Source organism: Callithrix jacchus, chromosome 5 (genome assembly GCF_049354715.1).
Source record: "Callithrix jacchus isolate 240 chromosome 5, calJac240_pri, whole genome shotgun sequence".
Classification (NCBI taxonomy): domain Eukaryota; kingdom Metazoa; phylum Chordata; class Mammalia; order Primates; family Cebidae; genus Callithrix; species Callithrix jacchus.
Genome location: NC_133506.1, coordinates 130,185,419 through 130,208,122, shown reverse-complemented (window position 1 = coordinate 130,208,122; position 22,704 = coordinate 130,185,419). Strand labels below are relative to the sequence as shown.

Here is a 22,704-nt window from a genome sequence, read left to right as displayed (position 1 = left end):
CAACATTCCAGCATGAACGAATCATTTCAAATCTTGACTCTTGTCATCCATTATACTCCATCTGACTCGCACCACTTGGGACCATCTGAAGACTAAGCAGCCTCCTGAGTTTTCATCCAAAATGCTCATTTGGGTGGGGGTTGGGGGAGATGAACGTGCATGTCCCCGTCCACATTTACATTTGTTCTTTTGTTCTTTAAACAAGACAGGATCTAGGACGAAACCCCCAGAGGACTATGATAGAAACCTCCTTCCAGGGCGCCCTCAACCCCTAGAATTCAGTGTTTTTCAGGATGTGGTCCTCGGACTCCAGGAGCAGAATCACCTGGGGAGCCTGTTAAGTGCAGATGAGCAGCCTGGCCCATTCCATCAGTGTGGTCTGGGAATGTGCCTTTTACATCATCCAAGATGGGGAGCAGTGGACATTTAGAGAAACGAGGTTTCTGCATACTTCATGTGTCTCTGTCTCTGTCTCTGTCTCTCTCTCTCATTCACACACACTCTCTACAGTTTAAAAATCCACTGCACAAGTCAATATTCTTTGGATTCAATCGGAGTTGTATAACCAGCTTTGAACCCAGTTACATGCACCAACGTGGAAAATGCCACTCATTTTTTCCCACAGTATCCACACAGAGATGCGGAGCTTCACCAAGTGCTCAGCTGAGATATTCATACGTTAAATGAATTGTCTTTCCATGATCCTCCAACTCATATCTTTATTGAGAAGAAAATGAACACATCGTCCTGTGCTCTGAGAAGCCATTTGTCGGCTCCGTGTGATCATCCTTTCCTAGCACTCTGAGTCACGATTTAGTGTTTTCCGCGGATTCAGTATGAAGCCTGCACCTTCCTATCATTCTCATTCTCTCAGGTCTTTTTTCTGAAATGGACGAATTCCAGTTTTATGCCCTTCTCCTAGTCTGTGGGTTTATCAGTGATGGCCCAGGAGGGGCTGGGATGTTACACCTCGTCTTTGGGGATCAGAAATTGCCTTGGGGCTCATGCCTGTAATCCCAGCACTTTGGGAGGCCAAGACAGATGGATCACCTGAGGTCAGGAGTTCAAGACCAGCCTGGCCAACATGACAAAACCCCATTTCTACTAAAAATACAAAACTTAGCTGGGCATAATGCCATGTGCCTGTAATCCCAGCTACTTGGGAGGCTGAGGCAAGAGAATCACTTGAACCTGGGAGGCGGAGGTTGCAGTGAGCTGAGATTGTGCCGTTATACTCCAGCCTGGGCGGCAGAGCAAGACTGTCTCAAGAAAAAAAAAAAAAATTGCCTTGGCTGTTTAATGAGGGTCTCCTGGTCTCTCCTGGGGTCACTGGTCCTGCCCAGGCCATGAGAAAGCCTGTTCTGCTTGGGGAGTTGGGGATAAGTGAGTTAGTGGTGCCTTCTTCCTGGCATGCTCACACCCCTATCTTTCCCAAATATAAAATCACTACCCTCCCCCAAAATGAGGAGCACCTCGTATCCCTTTTGCTTTTTCAGGACTCCCTTGTTGGACTTTTCTTCTGTGTATTCGATCCCCTGTTTTCCAGCGGAGCCATGTCAGCAGAGCTCATGTGTCCTCCCACTTCAGTCCCCCAGCCTTGACCTCCATCCCTTCTCCTGCTGCTGTCACAACTCTCCTTCCTGCCCCTCCCACAGCTCACACCAATCAGGCCGTTCCTGTGTCCCAGTGGATGCAGCTCCAGCGAAGGTGACGAATGACTTCCCTGCCACTAAACCCAAGGGCCTTTCCCAACCTCCCTCCCACATGCAGTGGTCAGCTTGGTTCTTCTTCCTGGAACACGCTGCCCCGTGACTCCTGTGCCCTTGCGGGATTCCCAGCCCTTCCTGGTGGGACACTCATTCCTGGTCTCCTTCACAGGCACCTTTTGTGTCCCAGCCATTAAACGCTGGCCCCAGCCCCCTTCTCTTCTCACTGTGCGCATCCTACGGTAGGTTCCCCGTATGTGTGGCTGCTGCACTGGCTGCCCTCATGACCCCGGCTTTATAACTCCAACTCCATGTGGATGTTTCAAAGTCACCTTAAACTCAATCTGTGCACAACCATACTGTGACTGTCTGCCTCTCTTCAGGTTCCTCGCCAACATCCCATGCCTCGGAGGATGGCACCGCCACCCCATCTGGGTGCTTAAGCCAGAAACCTGCAGATCAACTTCACCAGCACCTCCCTGCACCTCCCCAGCCAATTCTTCCTCTGTGCACTCCTCTTCTGGCTCTGCCCACATCTGGGTGTCAGCCTGCCACCTCCAACTGGGCATCCCTATAGCCCGAGTTTTACTCTTGTCCCTGTCTATGCGACCCTCTGCCTGGACCTGTCCCTCCTCTGTCCCCTGCCCTATTCTCCACCACAGGGGGCTGATCCCTCACACTGAATGTCTCTGGCTCCCCTGCCAGCTGACTTCTGCCGACGGAGGCGCCGGCCGAGGACTGGAGGTGGTGGGAAGACAGCGGGGCCTTGTGCCCCTTGCTCTGCAGCCCCTGTTGGCAGGCTGTGTGGCTCAAGCTTCCCTAGTGACATGGCCTCTCCCTCTGTTCCTCTGTCCTGCAGGTGGTGGTGGCTCCTGCTGCTGCTAACCCTGGGATCACTGTCTGCCCTCATTAGGCCTCTGAGCTCTTCTTCCACCCGGTGACCACTTCTTCGCATTCAGGTCCTGCTGTTCTGAATACTCGCTTCTATCAAACCTGAGTTACCCGGTCACCCTACCTCTTTGCAGAACCCCTGCTGTGGCTCCCCTGGCTCTTAGAATAAAGACCGGGACCGAGTCACAGCTTATGAGTTGCTCCGTGGTTTGGATCCCAACTGTCCACTGTGTCTTCTGACCCCGTGACACTCTCCCCATTCCATTGCCACTCACTGCTCACCCCAACCCTCAGCAGGGCCCCCAACCCCCTCATCTGTTCTGGCCACTTTGGCTTCCTTGAGCCTCATGCTCCCTCCCACCTCGGGGCCTGTTAACGCTCCTCTTCCCTCTGACTGGAGGTGTCTCTGCATCCCTTGCCCCCACCTTAGCCAAGTTAACGCCTTCTCATCCCATGGGTTTGGGTGCCCTTGTCACCCAGGGATGCCTGGGCTCAGGTGGGCCATCTACTTCTATGCCGGTTCCTTTCCTTCAGAGCTCTCTCCTTAGATTTTTGTTTGTTTGTTTGTTTTTGAGACAAAGTCTCCCTCTGTCTCTGAGGCTGGAGTGCAGTGGCGCAATCTCAGCTCATTGCAACCTCTGCCTCCCAGGTTCAAGCAATTCTTTTGCCTCAGCCTCCCAAGTAGCTGGGATTACAGGCACCCGCCATCATGCCCAGCTAATTTTTGTATTTTTAGTAGAGATGGGGTTTCGCCATGTTGGTCAGACTGGTCTCGAACTCTTGACCTCAAGTGATCCACCTGTCTTGGCCTCCCAAAGTGCTGGGATTACAGGCGTGAGCCACTATATCCGGTCTTCTCTCCTTAGTTGTAATCATTCAAAGCAAATTGGGGCTCGGCTCGCAGCCCCTGCTGACAGACCCAGAAAGCAGACTTGGTGCCTGTATTCTTCCTGCTGGCGCCCTCTTGCCTGGTATGAGTAAAGCCCAGAATGTTGTGGGATGGATTCTGCCAGGCACATTCCATCCGCCTTGAGTTTTCCCTACACTGCAGGGAATTCTTTCTTATTGGAAGCACTGACTTCTCACACCATTCTTACCATGCCAAGTATTCTTCAAAAAAAAAAAAAAAACAAAACAGGTTTGTTGTGTCTCTCTCTCTCTCCCTCTCTCTCTCTCTCTCTCTCTCTCTCTCTCTCTCTCTCTCTCTCTCTCTGTGTAAGAGACAGGGTTCATGTCACCGAGGCTGGAGTGCAGTGGTGTGATCACGGCTCACTGTAGCCTCTACCTCCTGGGTTCATCCTCCTTCTGCCTCAGTCAGGACTACAAGCGTGCAGCACCATGCCTGGCTCGTTTTTGTAGAGGTGAGGTCTCACTACATTGCTCAGGGTGATCTCCAACTCCTGGTCTCAAGTGATCCTCCTGCCTCGGCCTCCCAAAGTGCTGGGATTATAGGTGTGAGCCACCACGCCCAGACTCTATTCGTTTTTTTGTTTTTAAACAAAAACCTTGCAAGCTTGACTAAAAATAAGTAATAAATAATAAACTCAAAATTAAAAAAACCTGAGTTCATGCAACAGGAGTCCCTGTGCAGCAGGTGCTGCTGGCTTCTCTGGGTGTCCCCTGGGTCCCACCCCTCCCCATGCACCCTGCACTGCCACATAGCCTCAGCAGGAGGGTTTTGTTTTTGAGATGGAGTCTTACTCTTATCGCCCAGACTGGAATGCAGTGGCACTGTCTCAGCTCACTTCAACCTCCGCCTCCCAGGTTCAAGCAATTCTCCTGGCTCAGCCTCCCAAGTAGCTGGGATTCCAGGCACGCTCCATCTGCAAGTCCAGGGCCTTGCGGCCATTAGGCAAATTAGCCCCCCTAATTTTTGTATTTTTAGTAGAGATGGGGTTTCACTATGTTGGCTAGGCGGCTCTTGAGCTCCTGAGGTCAAGTGATCCTCCTGCCTCGGCCTCCCAAAGTACTGGGATTATAGGCGTGAGCCACTGTGCCCAACTGTAATGAGGATTTTCAACACCACAGTTGCTTCTCAAAGCTCTTCCATTCTACTGGGAACCACACTTGCCTGTGACCTCCGACCTGTCCAGAACTCTGTCCCCTGAGTCTCTTATTTCAGCCCCAGCCGCATGTTGCAGCAGCCTTGGTCCCCTTCCTTGTGCTCAGAGCTTTGTCAGCCCAACGGAGCTGCTGTAGCGTCTCGCCTGTGTTTTGGGTGTGTGAGTGAGCCTCACACTACATGCAGGACGAGATCAAGAGCATCTTACAACAGAGAAGAAAACTGCAGGGGCAAGGTGAGCTGCCTGGGGATAACACACAGGAATCCTCAGCCCCAGGCTCACCAGGACCTGCCTGGCTGCCAGCCTGCTGCCAGGTAGTGAGAGACTATACTCTCTGGGGTGACCACACCCCAGAATTGTCTCTGCATGAACACCAGAGGCTTTTGGAAAAGCCTCTATAGATTTAAAAACAAGAAAAATGCAACAACTCCTGAAAACAGCCAGCATGCATGTGGACACTGGCTGGGGTGGGGTGGTCAGGCAGTGTGGGGGTCTGGGCACAGACTCCTGCACGGGAGTTAGGAATCCTTATTTCAAGGCCCAGAACGGTGGCTCATGCCTGTAATCCCAGTACTCTGAAAGGGTGAGGTGGAAGAATCACTTGAGGCCAGAAGTTCAAGACCATCCTGAGCAACACAGTCTCAGCCCATGTGGTGGCTCATGCCTGTAATCCCAGCACTTTGGGAAAAGGCCAAGGCAGGTGAATCATTTGAGTTCAGGAGTTCGAGATCAGCCTGGGCAACATGATGAAAACCTGTCTCTATAAAGAAAAAAAAAAAAAAAAAAGCCGGGCGCGGTGGCTCAAGCCTGTAATCCCAGCACTTTGGGAGGCTGAGGTGGGTGGATCACGAGGTCAAGAGATCGAGACCATCCTGGTCAACATGGTGAAACCCCGTCTCTACTAAAAATACAAAAAATTAGCTGGGCATGGTGGCGTGTGCCTGTAATCCCAGCTACTCAGGAGGCTGAGGCAGGAGAATTGCCTGAACCCAGGAGGCGGAGGTTGTGGTGAGCTGAGATCACGCCATTGCACTCCAGCCTGGGTAACAAGAGTGAAACTCCATCTCAAAAAAAAAAAGAAAAAAAAAAAAAGCCAGGCATGGTGGTGTGCGCCTATAGTCCCAGCTACTTGGGAGGTTGAAGTAGGAGGATTGCTTGAGCCTGGGAGTTTGAGGCTGCAATGAGCCGTGATCAAACCACTGCACTCTAGCCCTAGGTGACAGGGTGAGACCCCATATTGAAAGAAAAAAAGAAAAAGATAAAGATAGAAGGAGAAAGAGAGAGAGAGAAAAGGAAAGGAAAAGGAAAGGAAAGGAAAGGAAAGGAAGGAAGGAAGGAAGGAAGGAAGGAAGGAAGGAAGGAAGGAAGGAAAGAAGGAAGGAAGGAAGGAAGGAAGGAAGGAAGGAAGGAAGGAAGGAAGGAAGGAAGGAAGGAAGAGAGAAATTTCTCAGTTCCTCATCCAAAGCAAAGAAGACCTGGCTAATGGCACTAAAAGCTACTGATCTCACAAGAAGGTGGAATTGATTTGTGCTGGAATCAAACTTTCTTCTGACCTCACAGACCCAGGGCAGCAGCTGGGAGGGGACAGGAACACAGACTGGAGATGAGATGCCCAGTGTCGGTGTAGGAATGCTGCCTGGTATACTCAGGGAGCAGCCTGCATGGCTTCTGGGCACAAGACAAACCCATACTGGGGGAGGGGTTGGGGGCCACTTGGGAGACCTTTCTGGAGACCCCATCACCACTCCAGGCATCTGATTGCTCATGCTTGGTAAGAAAAGGGACAACACTCATTTGGGGATGAGCCTTTCCATCAAGGTAGCCACAGCTCGGTCAGGAGAACACGGCCAGACAGTCCCTGTGAGCCACACCCGCCAGGCCCAGCGCCAAGGGACACTCACCAGCAGACGAGCCCGGCCGCCACGGCCGTCCAGGTGATGCAGCAGGACTGGCGCTGCTTAGTCTGCGCCACATCTTCCTGCCTGCAGCAGCACACGCAGACCAAGTAAGCCGCGAGGAAGATGAGGTTCAGGCCCAGGCATACGGCGGCCACTAGCGCCAGGAACAGCAGCGACTGAAAGACAGCGGAGGCCTGTTGTCACTCTTCATCCCGCAGTGCGGGGCTTGGGAAGTACCCTGCCCTCGGGCCCTGAGTGCCCCGCCGCCTGGACTGCGGATAGGACCAGGGCTGAGCTGTGTCTCTCATCCATCTTTCCAGGCTCCTCCTATGGTTCAAGCTCCTGCTCTGCAAACAGAGGGCCCAGCACTGAGGCACTTGGGTGGGAATGATGGAGCTTAGCAGGCACGAAGCCAAGTGGTGAGCTTGGTGCTCAATGAGGGAGGGGTGCCAGCGCTGGTCCTGGTTTCTGGTTCAGACCCTGGATGAAGATATGGACCAGACCCTGCTGATGAAGAGTCTGAGCCACACAGGAGACAAGGCAGGAATTCCCGGCCGGCAGGGAGGGCTGTGGGTGGTGACCTCCATGGCTGAGGGTGACAGGCAAGGAGAGGGACCCCATCCAGGACCAGAGTACCTGGAGGCCTCAGGTGCTGAGTGCCACTGAGACAGCGTCCGGGAAGACAGCCCTGCATACCTGCTGCCTCTTCCACGCAAGGATCCCACTGTCCCAGTCACGTTCTCTACCTAGAATGTGAAGAGCTTGTTCTAGGTGTTGAGGTCCATCCTGAGACTCAAGAAGCCAGCTCCATACTGGGGGAATACATGAGGGGGCTGGAGGGTCAGGATATGCAACTGTGGAGTCCATTCCACTGCACCCCAACAGGGACAGCTGAACCTTTAGTTCCTGTGGCAGCAGCAAAGCCAGAATTCTGAGAGGGCTGGAGGGGCCTAAGGCCTGCCTAGCACCTCAGGGTCCTGCAAAGGGAGCCACAGTCTGTCAGGAGACGCGGTGCCACTCTCTGCCCCCTCATCTCTTGATTTTACCAGATGGGCACCAGATGGCATCAGGGTTGGTGGCTGCCAGCCAGGGCTGAACCTGGCTCTAAGTCAGGTTCCTGAGCTGACAGCCACCCCTGCTTTCCATGCACCCCTGATAGGGGTTCCTGGTCCCAAATCCCTAGTGCCCCGGAGGGGCTGCTGGGGAAAGCCTGTTTCAGGGAGCCCTATGCAGGGGGTGGCAATCGGCAGGAAGGGGTGACTCTGGGACCCTGCGGCCTAAGGGAGAGACGAGACTTGTGCAGGGACAGAGGCACACACCGAGACAGCTCTGGCAAACCAAGGTGGGCTCTGCAGCCCGGGGCCTTGCGGCCGTTTTCTAGGGGGACAGACCCCTGGTAGAGGCCATGCTGCTAGCCCAGTGAGATGATGGCGGGCCTTTGTGCCCCAGACGTGTGCTGCTCTGCTGGTCACTCTTGGCTGACAGACTCCTCAGCTGAAGTGGGGGCAGCCCAGAAAAAGGCAGAAGAGATGGCTCACTTGGGAGGGGAACAGATGGATTTGACTTAAAATGTGGCTTTCTGTCAGGTGTGGTGGCTCATGCCTACAATTCGAGCACTTTGGGAGGCCAAGGCGGGAGGATCACTTGAGCCCAGGAGTTCAGGACCAGTCTGGGCAATATAGGGAGACACTCTCTACAAAAAAATAAAAAATAAAAAATGAGCTGGGCATGGTGGCACGTATCTATAGTCTCAGCTACTTGGGAGGCTGAGGTGGGAAGATCACTTGAGTCTGAGAGGTTGAGGCTGCAGTGAACCATGATCATGTCCCTGTATTCCAGCCTGGGTGACAGGAGACCCTGTTTAAAAAAAAAAAAAGGAGGGGGGGTGCAGCTGGGAAGCTAGGGGCCAGAAGATCTGGGCAACCTCTCCCAAAGACTCACAGTGTGGCAAGGGATGGGGGCTGGGGGGCTGGGGCTCTCACTGCCTGGACCACTCATTAGCATAACCTATCCCCAGGACTGACCCCAGCAAGCCCGGGGGTAGAAAAGCAGGTGGAAAGTCACTGCCCCCTTCTGGTTCTCAGTCCATGCCCCTTCACTAGAGGGCCCTGCAGCCCAGGCCGAGGCAGAGAAAGCTGGACAGATGGGAGCTGAGAGCCTCTTTCCTCAAAGTGAAGTTCACCACCCTGTGACCTGTGGCCCTGACATCTGGGAGCTTGTTAGAGGTGCAGAATCTCAAGCCCCACCCTGGAGCCAGTGAATCAGACTGGCCTCTAGATATGACCCCAGGCAGCGTATATTCCATTAAAGTCTGGGACATGCTGGATTAGTGTCAAAAGAAGTTCTCAAAGTTTTTCCAGTAGCTTAACTTTTTCTTCAAACTGACTTTTTAGCAGAGCTCTGAAACACAGAGCCCTATCTGAGTGAGGAGTGACTGGAAATGCCATGCTTTGTCCTGGCCACCCCTTGGCAGCCCCTGAGGCCCCTCTGCTAAAGCCCAGGGATCTTCCTGACCATTTGCAAACCAGCGAGGCATGGTGGCATGCACTTGTAATCCCAGCTACTCAGGAGGCTGAGATGGGAGGATCACTTGAGCCTAGGAGTTTGAGTCTAGCCTGGGCTGGGCAACACAGTGAGATCCTATCTCTTAAAAAAAAAAAAAAAAACCAGCCTCCCAAAAACCAATTTGCAAACCATTGTGGAACATGCATACTATGACCCAGCAACTCTGCTTTACAGAAAGGAGGCTTGTGTCCCTCAGAAGACACACAAATGTTGGTCATGCTGGTCTTGAACTCCTGACCTCAGGTGATCCACCCGCCTCAGCCTCCCAAAGTGCTGGGATTACAGGTGTGAGCCACCTCACCTGGCCGTTATTCCTAATGGCTCATGCCTGTAATCCCGGCACTTTGAGAGGCCGAGGTGGGTGGACCAGCTGAGGTTAGGAGTTCAAGACCAGCCTGACTAACATGAAGAAACCCCGTCTCTACTAAAAATACAAAAATTAGCTGGGTGTGGTGGTGAATGCCTGTAATTTCAGCTACTTGGGAGGCTGAGGCAGGAGAATCACTTGAACTTGGGAGACAGAGGTTACAGTGAGCTGAGAGATCTCACCTTAGTACTCCAGCCTGAACAGGAACAAAACTCCATCTCAAAAAAAAAAAAAAAAAAGATTCACAAATGTTCACAGCAGCTTCACACAGCGGTAAGTCAAATACTCAAAAAGACATAACGTCCACCAATAACAGAACGGATATAGAACATGTGATAGTCTTAGAATACTACACAGCCGTGAAAAGGGAACTGTACCACACGTGACAACATTTTTGGGATGAATTTCCCAGAAGTCAGGGAGAGGATGAAAGCCAGACACAGAACAGCAGAGACCATATGCGTTCATTTATATGAAGTTCAAAGTCAGAGACACTCATCAGTAGCCAGAGAAACATGAATCGTTGGATCATTGATACCTTTGGGAGGGTGCTGACTTCACGGGAGCATGAAGGAGGCTTCTTCGGGGGTCAGGAGTATAATTTGATTGGGATGGTGCTGCACACACATACAGCACGCACATGCTTGTGGGTATAAATTCATTGGGCTGCACACTTAAGAGACACTCTTTTCTGTAAGTTACTCCTTTTTTTTTTTTAATGAGACAGAGTCTTGCTCTGTTGCCCAGGGTGGAGTGCAATGGCGTGATCCTGGCTCACTACAACCTCTGCCTCCCAGGTTCAAGTGATTCTTTTGCCTCACCCACCCGAGTATCTGGGATTACAGGTGCACGCTACCATGCCCAGCTAATGTTTTTATAATTTTAGTAAATGCTGGGTTTCACCATGTTGACCAGGCTGGTCTCAAACTCCTGAACTCAAATGATCCACCTGCCTCAGCCTCCCAAAGTGCTGGGATTACAGGTGTGAGCCACCGCACCTGGCCAAGCTATTCCTAATGACAAAAAAAAGTAAGGGAGCCCCATTCCTAAATACAAACCTCCTGTGTAGCCCGGAGCCCAGCTACCCTTCGAGTTTGCCTCCTGAACAGTCCCACTGCCATTTTATCCCCAGTGGAAAAAGCCCCTGAATCTACCAATGCCCCACCCAGCAAGGAAGGATCGTCCGAGAAGGATCAGGCTGTGGGTGATGCAGCTGCTCCCTCGTTAGCCTCCCAATCTCCCCCTTCGGCAGGCGCTGGGCCTCTGTGGCCTGGGACCTCGCCAAGCTGGGCAGCTGGCCTCAATTAGGATACTGATTACGCTCTCCAGCCCCAGAGAAAGCAAGGCCTGTGAAATCAAAACTCGGAAGCCTTTTTTTTTTTTTTTAAATACAGACAGGCTCTCACTATATTGGCCAGGCTGGTCTCCAACTCCTGGGCTCAAGTGAGCCTCCTTCCTTGGCCTCCCAAAGTGCTGGGATTACAGGAGTGAGCCACCCTGCCCAGCCTTTGGAAGCCTTTTGTTAGGGAGTTACTTCCCGAACCCTCCTAGGTGCTGGGAGCAAACTGGGCGTGGTGGGTGGGACAGGGACAGAGGGTGTAAGGGGAAAAGGAGGTGGGAAGAGGAAAGAAGAGGGAAGGAGGGCCAAGGAGAAGAAAGGAGGAGGGAAAAGAGCAGGAAGGAGCCCCTGCCAGCAGCACCATCTCCCATGGCCAGCTTGGTGTCACCTGCTGCTCTCTAATGGACAATTATTTTCTTGTTCCTAATTAACACTGCATGCTCCCGAGTGCCTGGAGGGGGAGGAGAAAGGAAGAGGGAGCCAAGAGTTCTGCCCCCAGGCCCGCCTGCTCAGATGGACAGAGGTTGGCCAAGACAATTTCCCATGCCACCCATGCCTCCCACTGTGCACTGCAGCCACCCGCACATCCCACAGCAACACCAGGCCCCCAGCTCCCACATTGGTGCCCAGACTCTGCCTCTTTCCTCATCAAAGGTACTTCAATTACTTCTGGTTTCTTGTCAAGAAAAACCCAGAGTGGGGAGTATGAAGCTGGGACCCAAGCTGGGGGCAGCAGGTGACCACAGCAGCTGGACCCAAGGGGCTTCTGCACTGGGTGGGGGAGGGGGCAATAGCCTTGACCCCCAGGAGAGATGGAGAGAGGTGAGTCGGTCTCAGGGGGAGGCTGGGAGAGGAAAACCAGGGGCACCTACAGGGAGAGACTCCCCCCAGGCCCACTGGGAAAGGCTAAGCTCTTGCCCAGGCTCGGCATGACTGTCTGATGACCGTGACTCAATTTCACACTGGAGGAATGGGGCTTCCCCATCCGAACCTCAGCTCCTCTCAGATCTTGGCTGGGTTGGGCTTGCTGCCTGGTCCTTCCTCCTCAGGCCTGCCCCCAGGTCAGCGACAGGCAGTCCTGCAGTTCTCTGTCCAGTGCCACTCTCTACCCTCCACTTTGTACTCTGGGGAGTGTATGAACTGAACCATCCAAAGAGAACACATGGAAATACATGCCTAAATACAAAAATAAGAAACATCTTCTCTGCCTCCTAACAGGTGTCCCGAAAGAGCAGCTGGCCAGCGGATCCCAGGGAGGGAGGCCGGAACCGGAAGCACACAGGTGGCCCTGCCTGTTGACAGCAGCAGCAACGAACATGTGCACAGCCTTTGGGAGCTCACTAAGATGTTCCAAGCGCTTAGCTCATCGGTGTCTGGCCTCCCTGCGGGGCTGGCTGGATGGTGATGGTGGCGCTCACACCCATGCAAGGACAGGAAGTGCCTCGTTAATTTGCTCAGAGACACTGCTGTATTCGGTGCCAGGTGCTCGTTCCCTTGTCCTCAACACTGCCCAGTGGACACCTGGCTGGCTGCAGTCTTCTTCCCAAGCAGTGACTGCGACAGTTTCCAGTGTGCCAGGCGCTGGCCACAGGCTTCATAATCCACAAACTCATCAGTCTTTTTACTGTATCTTTGGAGTAAGAATCGTCTTCAAATCCAATCCTCCTCACCAAAGGTGAGAAGACTCAGACTGTAGGTCTAGGCTGATTTCCTTCCGGACACACAGGGCCAGCGTGCCCTCTTCCACAGCCCTGGCTTGGTACTAACCTCACATGCTTCTGCTAACTGGAGGGCAGCCTCCCCACAAGGCTGGTGATGCAGGCCAAGTGGCCTTTGTGAGGACTCGGGCTCAAGTTCACTGGGGCGAGGGGGCCAAGGATCAAGTATCAGGAGGCTTGGGGGCTTCCACTGCTCCCAAAGACCCCAGAGAGTGAGACCCCTTACTTTCTCAGGAAGGTTCTGGAACACTGAATTTGCTCAGGAAATCTCAGCTCACTAGGTGATCTGCTCTTTATCATCTTTGCACTTCCAAGAACCCCTTTGCCTTTGAGATTCCATGTACCACCCACATCCCTGGAGGCCAGTACCCACCTGTTTCCATCCTTGCTTAGCCTTTGATGCACCCCCCCCACCACACACACACACACATTGTGCCACCAGCCAGCACTGTGCATTTGAACACGTGGGGCATGAGCTGACGCCATCTCTCCAGGTGTTTTGTTCAGTCTCCCCTGATCAGAGTCTGCAGAAGAGAGCTCCTTCCTCTCGGTCACACTATGAGGTAGTCCTGAGACACACTGCTGAACCTCATGGCCACTCCATTGAAAGATCTGTGTCACGGGGTCCTGTTATGTACTAGGCATATGTGGAATATCTCATCAATTTCTTGCAGATGAAGGGAGCAAGGCTCAGTGAGGTTAAGACACCTGCCCATGGTCACACATGGAAAGAACTGGAAATCCACCCCAGCCAACTGGAAGGCTGAGCCCCCACTTCAAACTGTGTGGTGGCTGCCACAGCACTGAGTTCAGAGTCCAGCCGCAGAGAATCCTCAGCAACATCTGAAGACCCACTGCCTTGGTTATCACAGTCACCTCATGGCTGGCATGGCACTCTCCCCAGTCAAGCTTGCTGAGGACTGGGATGACCGATGGTCCGCCTGACTGTTAGTGACTGGTGCTCAGGAGGAAAGATATGTCCAGGAAAGACCTGAGGGAACTTACCAAATAGGGAACCGCCTTAAATAACACCCAGAGCCAGACTTCCCATCCTGGCCCGCCATGCGCATCTCCTACTCAGCGATCTGGGTGGTGGGGAGGGGCAAGCGGGACCATGAGCCAGTGGGCAGGGCCGGTGTCACCTGCCCAGGAGCAGTGGCTGATGGGAAGGGGACACCCTCGGGAACCATTTGACGCCCAGCACAAAGTGAGCAGAGGCCAGAATCCTGGGAGGGGCCAGGGGCTGCAAGTGGGTTCCTCTGGCTCAGCGGATACCTGTCTGTGGAACTGAGGGGGCTGTGAGCAGACCCAGGCACCACCAGCCACAGCTGCTGGACAGATAGGAACTGTCTCTGGGGCCAGCAGGGTGAGGGAGTCCCCTTACCACCCCTACCCCTACCTGGGGGTTTTGTTGACACAATGAGAAGTTTAAATTTCCTCCAGTGGAGAGGAAAAAGCTATGGTGGAGACCCCGGGTGTGGGATCAGGGACACAGGGTTTGGGATGGACACACACACACACACACACACACACACACACACACGCTCACATGCACACACACAGCTGTCTCTGAAATCATATCCGCCTCTTTTCATGCATTCTCTGGGAGAGGAAGATTCCCTGGAGCTATCCGCCGGCAGCCACATTCTCAGGGAACACAGACTCCCACAGGCTGGGCTCTGGGGGAAGGAGGGGCAGAGACAGATTTGGAGAGAGGGGCGGGTGTGCCCACTGACTGCCACCTTGCTCCCAAGTGCCCTGTGAACCCTAGGAAGGGGTTCTGATGCTCCCCTGCCTCTGGTAGGGCAGGCACCCTCTGCCTGGGCCTGATGGGTCACCAGGGGTTATTATTAGACTCCCTGTCACTGGCACTTGGGCACCTCACACTCATCTGGATCAGGAGTCCCTCCAAGAGGCCCAGCTTTGCCCTGACCTGCCCCGTATCTGGGGAACTTGACACAGGGAGAGGCTGCCGGGGGTCAAAGTCCTGAGATAGGTGCCTGGCTCTGAGGAAACGGACCCCATCCTGGGCCCCCACCCCAGAATCTTTGACCCAACATTCGGAACTGATACAGGTGGACTCACAGGGCCAGAGCAGGTGTCACCAGACCCGAGACGGGCTGGAAGATTCTGCAGCTTTGTCTGGGTAGGAGGGTCTGGGGAGCCCTGGCCCTGTCTGTGGGGTGCAGAATCCCATGAAGGGGAGGGTCAGCAGACTAGGGAAAGGGCGGGGAAGCGGGGAGTGACTCCTCTAGGCCAGAAATTCAGGGCTTAGAAGGTGTGGGGTGGGGAGAGGGGTGCGGGGGAACAGGAATGGGCCAGCCCAGGACCAGGGGACAGAGGAGAGGCTGGCAGTCAACACAAGGGGGACCTCCGGGCAACAGTGAGATGAGCTGACCGAGGCCGCCTTCCTTCCCTGAACAAGCACAAGCAGCTGTGGGTTCTCTGCGCTTGAGGGGAAGTCACCCACGCCGCCTCCCCCAACCCTGCAGCCTTCCAGCAGGGGCTCAGGCAGAGGTCTTGGCAGGGACTCCCACCCTGCAGGCCGGGGCTGGGGAGGAGGGGTGCTAAGAGACCGACTCCGGAGACGCTACTCAGTTTCTGCCAAACTTTCCCAGGCCACTCAGCCTCGGAAAGAGAGCGCCTCATCTTGGAATCTCAGAAAGTCGAAAACGTCAGGGCAGCCCTCAGCATCCCCGCATCTCGAGCGCCAGAATTACCCCGACACGAAGGCCCCTACCCTCACCCTGCCCTTACCCCACTCCCAGCTCGACGCTCAGCCCCTTTCCCCGCAGGCGGTCCCGCGCCCTTCCTCCCCTTCCCCACTCCCGGGCCCCAGGTTCCCAGACCGGAGGGGCCGCGGGCCACGGGCCTGTGAGGATGGAGAAGAGAGGGGAGAACGGGAAAGGGCTGCGAGGGGAGACAAAGGTTCTGAGAGGCACGTGGGAAAGTGCAGGCTCTCGAGGGGAGAAGGGGTAATGCGGGGACTTGGGGCGCGCGTGGCTGGGGTCTGGGGCGGCGCGAACTCACCTCCTGGTAACTCTCGTCGCCAGGGCTGAAGGTGCTGTCCACGGGCTGCAGGCGCAGGCCCAGGTGCGGAACGCTGTGCAGCCACACGACCCACCAGGGAGCGATGTACTCCACGCGCGCCGCCTGCATGGCTCGGCCCGAGTGGGACCCACACGCTGAGCTGCAGCTGCAGCTGCGCTCGCCTCCCGGCCCGGGCCCCAAGGCCGCCCCGCCCCCGTCCCCGCCTCTCCCTGGGCGCGCGCCCGCCCCGCCCCGCGCCGCCGCGCCGCCACGAACCCGGCCCAGTCCCAGTTCTGGGCGCGCACCTCCTGCAGCCAACAGCCCCTTTCTGGGCGGGGATCTGTCCTGGCTGGAGGGGAGGAAGAGGTGGGAGGGGAGTGAAAAAAGCTCCCAGAAGTCTCTAAATTAGTTCCAGTCTCGAGGTCCCCGGACTGCTTGTTATTTATGATCAGATCAAGGGTATAGGAGGCAGTGGGGGCAGCCAGCAGTCATAGCCAGAGAGGGGAGGCTACCCGTCCCAAGGGCTTGTCACAGGGTAAGTAACCGACAGACCGGGAACGGAAGGAGGCAGTCTTCAGCCTCTCGGTCACTCATTCCAGATTCACTCTCATTTTTTGGCCATCTATTGTGCAAGCCCTGTGGACCCAAAGAGAAAAAAGACGCAGTCCCTGCTTTCAGGAGATCCCGGCGCATCTGTCCCAACAACTCACTAAAGCCACCTGCAGGGCGCCTGAGGACGAGGTGTCCTAGGGACTGAGAAAAATTGCTTGATTCTTCCTGGCAAGCAGGACACAGTGGACTTCCTGGAGGAGGGGGCCTTCGAGCTGTGTAGAGGGGAAGGTAGGAGAGCGATAGGAGCACTCGGAAGGGACGAGCCTTTGGGGAGACTGAAGCGCATACATTTATTGAACACCTACTAAGTGCCAGGCACGGTTATATCGGTGATGTGGCAAAGCCGGCAAAAACCCTCACCCCGAGCGCAGGCACTGCAGAGGGCGGTGACGCAGTACCCGAGAAGACGCCAAACACAGGCCAGGAGAGGCTCTGGAGAAAAGCAAAGGCGGTGGGGTGGCCCATCGGGGAGGCCTCGTGCCCCTGGGACCTCAGTACTTGCACACAGGCAGAGGCCCCCAGCGGTCCTGCAACCGCAAACTGCTTGGCATGACCGTCAGCGGAGGGAGTAGCAGTCGGGACCGGGAATCTGTGGGGTGGAGGGATGGGGCTGAGAAAGACTGGGCTGGGCAGGCAGCCTGAGGGATGCAGTGACCGCAGCAGAGGCTGTGGGGAGAAAGGAGGCCCGGGAGGACCGGGGGCCGGGCTCCTGGGGTTCTGGCTGAAGGGACCCAGAGGATGCGGTGGTGGGGGGGCTCATAAACGCTCACAAACACACATGGCTGCTGGGGGTGGGGCCCATCACCCTGAGCTCAGATCAGGGATTCCTGCCCTTGGGGCCTCTCCTCGTGATCCCAGTCCCGGGGCCCTGCTGCCATGTCATCTGCAGGAGCCCAAAGCTGAGGGGCTCCGGAGGCCAGGAACACCCTTTCTTCTCTCATCAGGCCATCTTTCCCCAGCTCAACAAATTTTCTTGAACACATTCTCTGCTCTAGGGGATAGAGAACACCACGTTCCCACCTGCATGGTGTCTACAGCCTAGTAGGTGAGGTGAGGCGCACTTGTATCTTGCAGCAATTGCAGGCCCTGTGAAATGCCAGTGAACTAGAGGGTGCTGGGGGAGGCTCTGTGCAGAGCGAACAGGACCCTGTGAGATCAGGGACTAGTGCGGGTGGAAGAAGCAAGTTCCAGAACAGGAGAGGGGAGAGGAGAGCCAGAGAACCGCAGGAGCCAGGTGATCAGCGTGGAGGATGTGGCAGGAAAGAAACTTCTTTGGGTGAAAACCTCATTTTAAAAGATCTTGGTCTCTACTCAGTCCCTGCAGTTGCTGGGGAAAATGGACATTTCGGGCAGGGGTCTGGTAGTGGCCTTTATTGCCCCTTTAGTGCTGAGAGACCCCCCAAGTGGAAGAGCCTGCTTCCTGGGCAGTGGGTGGTCACTGAGGACTTTGAACCGGATGCAGGAGAGCCCGAGAAGGCTGGAGGCCTGCACGTGGCATTGGAAGAAGCAAACTGCAGAGGCTGTTCCTCAGCGCCATCCCCATAGCCAGAGGAACACAGCATGGATCATCCAAACCTGCTGAGCCCACCTGCACCCAGACAGCAACCATTCATTCTAGCTGCTTCCCTGGCCTGCTGACCTAGAGGTGTCAAAAAGTGGAAGCAGAACAGGAACAGACCTCCCAGGGACTCAGCAGAGTTAGAGAACACTCCCCAGCCTTCACCTGGTGTGCAGCCCTTGTGGCCCACCTGAAAGCTTGGAAACACACCTATGCCCCAGACCACTGCAACTGCCATCTCCACCCAGCCTCGGCCACCATAGTGAACTGCCTCAGTGACCCCGGTGACTTGAGTCACAAGCCAGGGCTGTGAGGCACCGCATGAAAGGCGGCCTTCTCTAGACAAGGCTGGACACACCCCTGCAGGGCCCATCTCCTAGGAGCTGGGATCAATCTCTGGACGATGTGCTGGGAACAAACAAAACCCATGTGGTAAACACTTGCTCTTCCTTGGGAATCCAAGATGTTTACAGAATGGGGAAGGCTGAGGCCACCCACAGCCCTGCACCTGGGTCTGAGGGCCAGTGTACCCACCGTCTCAATCCTTGCAGAATATGCAAAGACTGGCACTCACACCTCACAACCTGAGCGTATGTAAATGCTTCACACAACACCAGGCACACTGTGCAGCACACTTAAAACAGAGATTCAAAAAACCTCAGGCCCCACAGATTTGATGTCATTTCTAGCAGGGCCGTTCACTGTGGCACAGTACCACCTGGTGGCCGCCCCAACCCGTGCCCCTGTCTCCCCCTCCATCCCTTATAGCAAGTCCAAGAAAGAGGTGTTAATATGGCTATTTTCCAACTGAGGAAGCAGGCAGAAGTGAAGTCATTTCTCCAAGTCAGGCAAGTTAGCTAGTGGCAAAGCCTGGCCCTCACTACACCCATTTTGGGACCTGTTTGAATGGCATGCCCCATCCCCCACAGCTGTCAGTATGTTTAATCCCAGGGGCTATTTCCATCACGGCCTCCCAACGTCTCCTTATTTTCAAACTCGGGCTAAAAACAGATGGCCTCATTTGCCCACTGAAATCATGTTCAAGATTAGGGATGCTCCAGGTATGGTGGCTCACACTTCCAACCCCAGCACTTTGGGAGGCTGAGGCAGGCAGTGAAACCCCAGGAGTTCAAGACCAGCCTGGCCAACATGGCAAAACCCTGTCTCTACTAAAAATACAATGAGCCTCGAATGGTGACCTGTGCCTGTAATCCCGGCTACTTGGGAGGCTGAGGCAGGAGAACTGCTTGGACCCAGGAGGGAGAGGCTGTAGTGGACAGAGACTTTCCACTGCACTCCAGCCTGGGTGATAGTAAGACCATCTCAGAAGAAAAAAAGAGAGAGTGAGGGACGCAGGGAGGCGTTAACAGCACCCGTGTTCCTGTTCCCACCAGAAGCCATTACCAGGTAGCATTTTTTCCTTCCCCATCCTCAAAGACAAAAGACACTTAGGATTTTTAGTATTTTAATATAGGTCAAATCAGTGTTTTGGTTCATTTCAGTTCCTTCACTGCCAAACCTGGAGGGAAAGAGACAAAGGTAAGCCATCCGGAAGACACCTGAGTTGCTGCTGCCTGTCTAGACTCTGTACTTAAGCTAAAGAAAGCACACAAGGTTCAGAAATCAGATCCACCAGGGAGGTTTCAGTTAAAATATTAAAGGCTTGGTCTCTAATATTCAATCAGTTCCCCTGTACAGAACAGGGATTATCAGTACCAGCATCAACCTTAATGGGTTGTTAACAGGACTAAATGACCTCTAACCTCTGCTTTGGCTAAGGCAATCGTTTCTGGTACTGTATACAATCTGAGAATCACAACTATCCCTCACACTCCCAACAGCAAGAGCAGAATCTTAGACCATAAAATGTGCTCTGAAATCCGGGAGGGATTCAAAACAAGATACAAGATGGCCACATACAGCAGCCTTCCAACCCCTCACACCCCAAGAGACTTCAGGCTCACTCACCAGGGGGCAGGGACTGCTTCAGTTTCTCTGCCTTCTCCTTGTCAGTGATGACCAGGGTATAAAGGTATCTGCTGCATCGAACTTTAAACTTCACATTGTCCTTATTTTTCTTGATCTTGACGGCTACCAGAGACACAATCAGGAATTAAACTGTATCACAGAAAACAAACGTTACACAGTCCATGTACTTTTACACTCAGTCAGCAGTGCTCAAGTGACAATCAGCACCCACCTCCAGTACCATCCCCTCTGCTGAAACAGAAACCACTATGACCTGTTCTCTAGCTTCGAACTTTCATTTTGTACACTGAATACAACACTGCAGAACGTCCTCTATCAACCTTGTTATCTTTTCTCAAAGGGATGGAAGCAGTCATAGAGTAAGGAGACGCTGTGCTGGGCTGAGTGCTTTTCAGCACTCCATTCCTGGAAATCCATCACGTGGGATGACATCCTGGGCCAGTCAGATAGAGCTTGCTCTTCAGGATGCCTCAACCACTGCACACAGCACCCACGAAGGCTTTTCCCCAGATTTATATGAAATCTGTTCTCTGGGTTATTTCATGCTGCCAAATTCTATCTCAGGATCACAGTTCAGACAGGAAAGGGCTCTAAAGTGCACCTCAAATTCAACTGTGCAGGGTTTGAAGCTGTGCACCACTCTGGTTATATACATGTGTGAATGCATTTCCATCTGGCTGCTGTTAAAACACTTCAGGACTAGTCTACCCACTTCATGTACTCGTCGAACGCCTTCTTCCAACCACTTTAAAAACTGCTCAGACGCTCCCAGGAATTCATTGTTATAAAAGCAATGAAGTACCAATCAAGAAGCAGGTGGCTGAGGGCTGAACATGGGCCCTAACACTTCAGCACGAGCACCGGCCAGGCGAGACAATCACGTACTCACGGACCCCCAATTACACTTTGCCAGTTACAGCTACAGGAATGGGACACATCACAGGAAGCAGGAGCACTGTGACCTAGAGCCTGCCCAAGGTACTGGCTGCCTGGGCTCCTTAAATAGTCATCCAAACCAGCCCATTTCAGTACTGTAACATTGCCCCCGACAGCTGAACTAAGCTATTTGCAAAGACATACGGAACTTAAAAAAAAAAATGTTTATTAAGCCGTGCGAGGTGGCTCACGCCTGTAATCCCAACACTTTGAGAGGCTGAGGAGGGCAGATCACCTGAGGTCAGGGGTTCGAGACCAGTCTGGACAAATGTTGAAACCCCGTCTCTGCCAAAAATACAAACATTAGTTGGCTGTGATAGCAGGCATCTGTAATCCCAGCTACTTGGGAGGCAGAGGCAGGAGAATCGCTTGAAACCAGGAGGCGGAGGTTGCAGTGAGCGAAGATCCCGCCACTGCAATCCAGCCTGGGCAACAGAGCTAGACTCTGGCTCAAAAAGAAAAAAAAAAAAAGTCTTTGCTCTATTTCTGAGCGAGAGCTATACGGTATGATACCTTCTGACACCAAGCAGCAACCACAGGATCACGAGGTAAACGACTACACTGCACCGCGTGCCGTTTTCAATGCATTACAAGCAAATATCCAGCTCATTATTACCAAATGGGTTTTGTGTTAAGATTTTGCACCATTGCAGAGAACCTAAATTCAGTGTTTTAAGACGTGTGCTTTGAGACTTTCGCGCAGTGGAAATTCCTTTCCGAAAATTTACTGTATTAATACAAAAGAAAACCGAACTCAGGGCAGCCTCTGCGATGCTCGCGATTAGCTAAACATGGCCCTAGATGCCCCAGGGCCTCGCGTACCCCAAACGATGAAACCACTGCTCCTAGAAAGCCAGGCACACGCCCGGACGGCCTAACCCGCCTCCTGCCTGACATTCCGGGGAAGAAGCTCCCGGAGCGGAGCCAGAGCAGGCAGAGCTCATCTTCAACCTTCAGAGCATTCACTTACATTTGGCATCTTTTCGTCGGGCTGTGAGCAGAAAGTCCTTGATTTCCTCAATTTTCCGAGGCTGCAACACAAAGGAAGCGGGTAAACAGACTGCAAAGACTCACGTTTTCCGGTGACGGTCCAGTCCGCCAGCTCCTCCCGGCCTCCGGAGATCCCAGGGAGGCTCTCTCGCCCTCGCCCCGGGGCCCCACGAGCCCGCCCCGGGAAGGCGCCAGGCAGGGGCCGTACTCACCATGATGACGAGACGCGCTGGGAACGGGCGCGCACCGGAACCTGCGGGAAACAGTCCTCGGAGTTAACAAGGCACGGGGGCGGACAGCGAACCCTGCTTTCCCGCCCTTCCCCAAAATATCGGCCCCATCGCACTCCCTTTCTCCTCCCTGACACTCTCCATGCGGACCTGGGGTCCCCAAATTTCACCTGGCCGTGGATTGCCTCAGATTACCTTCTCACCGGCGTACCACCCTACAGACGCTCACAGATAGCAATAACCGAGGAAGAGGAGGAAAAAGAACGAGACTTCCGTTTCCGGGCAATTAAACCCTCCCCACCAACGGAGGAAACTGGATACGGTGCCTGCCGAGGGTCAAGCAACATTAAGGCGTTCGTCCTTCCAATTTCAGCAGCCCTGCCCCCTTGTGGTTGAGGTCAACAGTACAGCTCCAAGAACGGAATGGGCTGCCGCCCTCCCTCCGTCTCTCTCCTCCCCCTCCTCGCCTACCTCCTCTCCTCCCCATCCCTTCCTCCCATGACACCCGGCTCTTCCACATTCACCCATTCCTGTCTTCCCCCGCAGCCTCCCAAACCCCAGCCTGGCTTCGCTAGATTTTAGCTCAGATTCAGTCTGAAGAGCTAACGCTTATTCTCCACGGCTTTCGTTGGACCTATGCGCGTGGCATCTACTCAGAGAATTCTTCGTTGAATGGCAGGGATCCTCGTGTGCACCTGGTAGAACCTCTTGCTCTGGCGCCTCACGTTTTCTTCCTGTCTCCTTTTTGGGAACCAAACCTGTCATGACCAGGGCCCTGGGCTCTTCTTTGCATAAAAGGGAGCGTTTCTGCC

The 22,704-nt window shown here is 54.1% G+C and overlaps 2 protein-coding genes across 7 annotated transcripts in view; both read right to left on the bottom strand.

Annotated features, from left to right (window-relative positions):
- The window catches only part of TTYH2 (tweety family member 2), a 49,137-nt gene extending 33,403 nt beyond the window's left edge, over positions 1-15,734 (bottom strand). For all 4 annotated transcript variants that reach the window (XM_002748699.7, XM_008997697.5, XM_035301671.3 and 1 more), the window contains exons 1-2: positions 15,578-15,734; positions 6,562-6,734 (exon numbers count right to left, since the gene is read on the bottom strand). In XM_002748699.7, coding sequence (XP_002748745.1) covers positions 6,562-6,734; positions 15,578-15,706 — 302 coding nt within the window. In that variant the 5' untranslated portion in view covers positions 15,707-15,734. The remainder of the gene's footprint in view (positions 1-6,561; positions 6,735-15,577) is intronic.
- A 3,461-nt stretch (positions 15,735-19,195) lies between these two features.
- On the bottom strand, positions 19,196-22,154 carry RPL38 (ribosomal protein L38). 3 transcript variants are annotated; one of them, XM_008997696.4, is made up of 5 exons: positions 22,043-22,154; positions 21,875-21,915; positions 21,643-21,703; positions 19,716-19,838; positions 19,196-19,266 (listed from the first exon to the last, which is right to left on the bottom strand). In XM_008997696.4, the coding sequence occupies exons 2-5, from the start codon at positions 21,875-21,877 to the stop codon at positions 19,241-19,243; spliced, it is 213 nt and encodes a 70-aa protein (XP_008995944.1). In that variant the 5' UTR covers positions 21,878-21,915; positions 22,043-22,154; the 3' UTR covers positions 19,196-19,240. The 3 variants fall into 3 exon arrangements, with proteins under 3 accessions (XP_008995944.1, XP_008995943.1, XP_008995942.1); XM_008997695.5 differs by having other exon boundaries at positions 22,063-22,154; XM_008997694.4 differs by having other exon boundaries at positions 22,088-22,154.
- Positions 22,155-22,704: the final 550 nt, after the last annotated feature.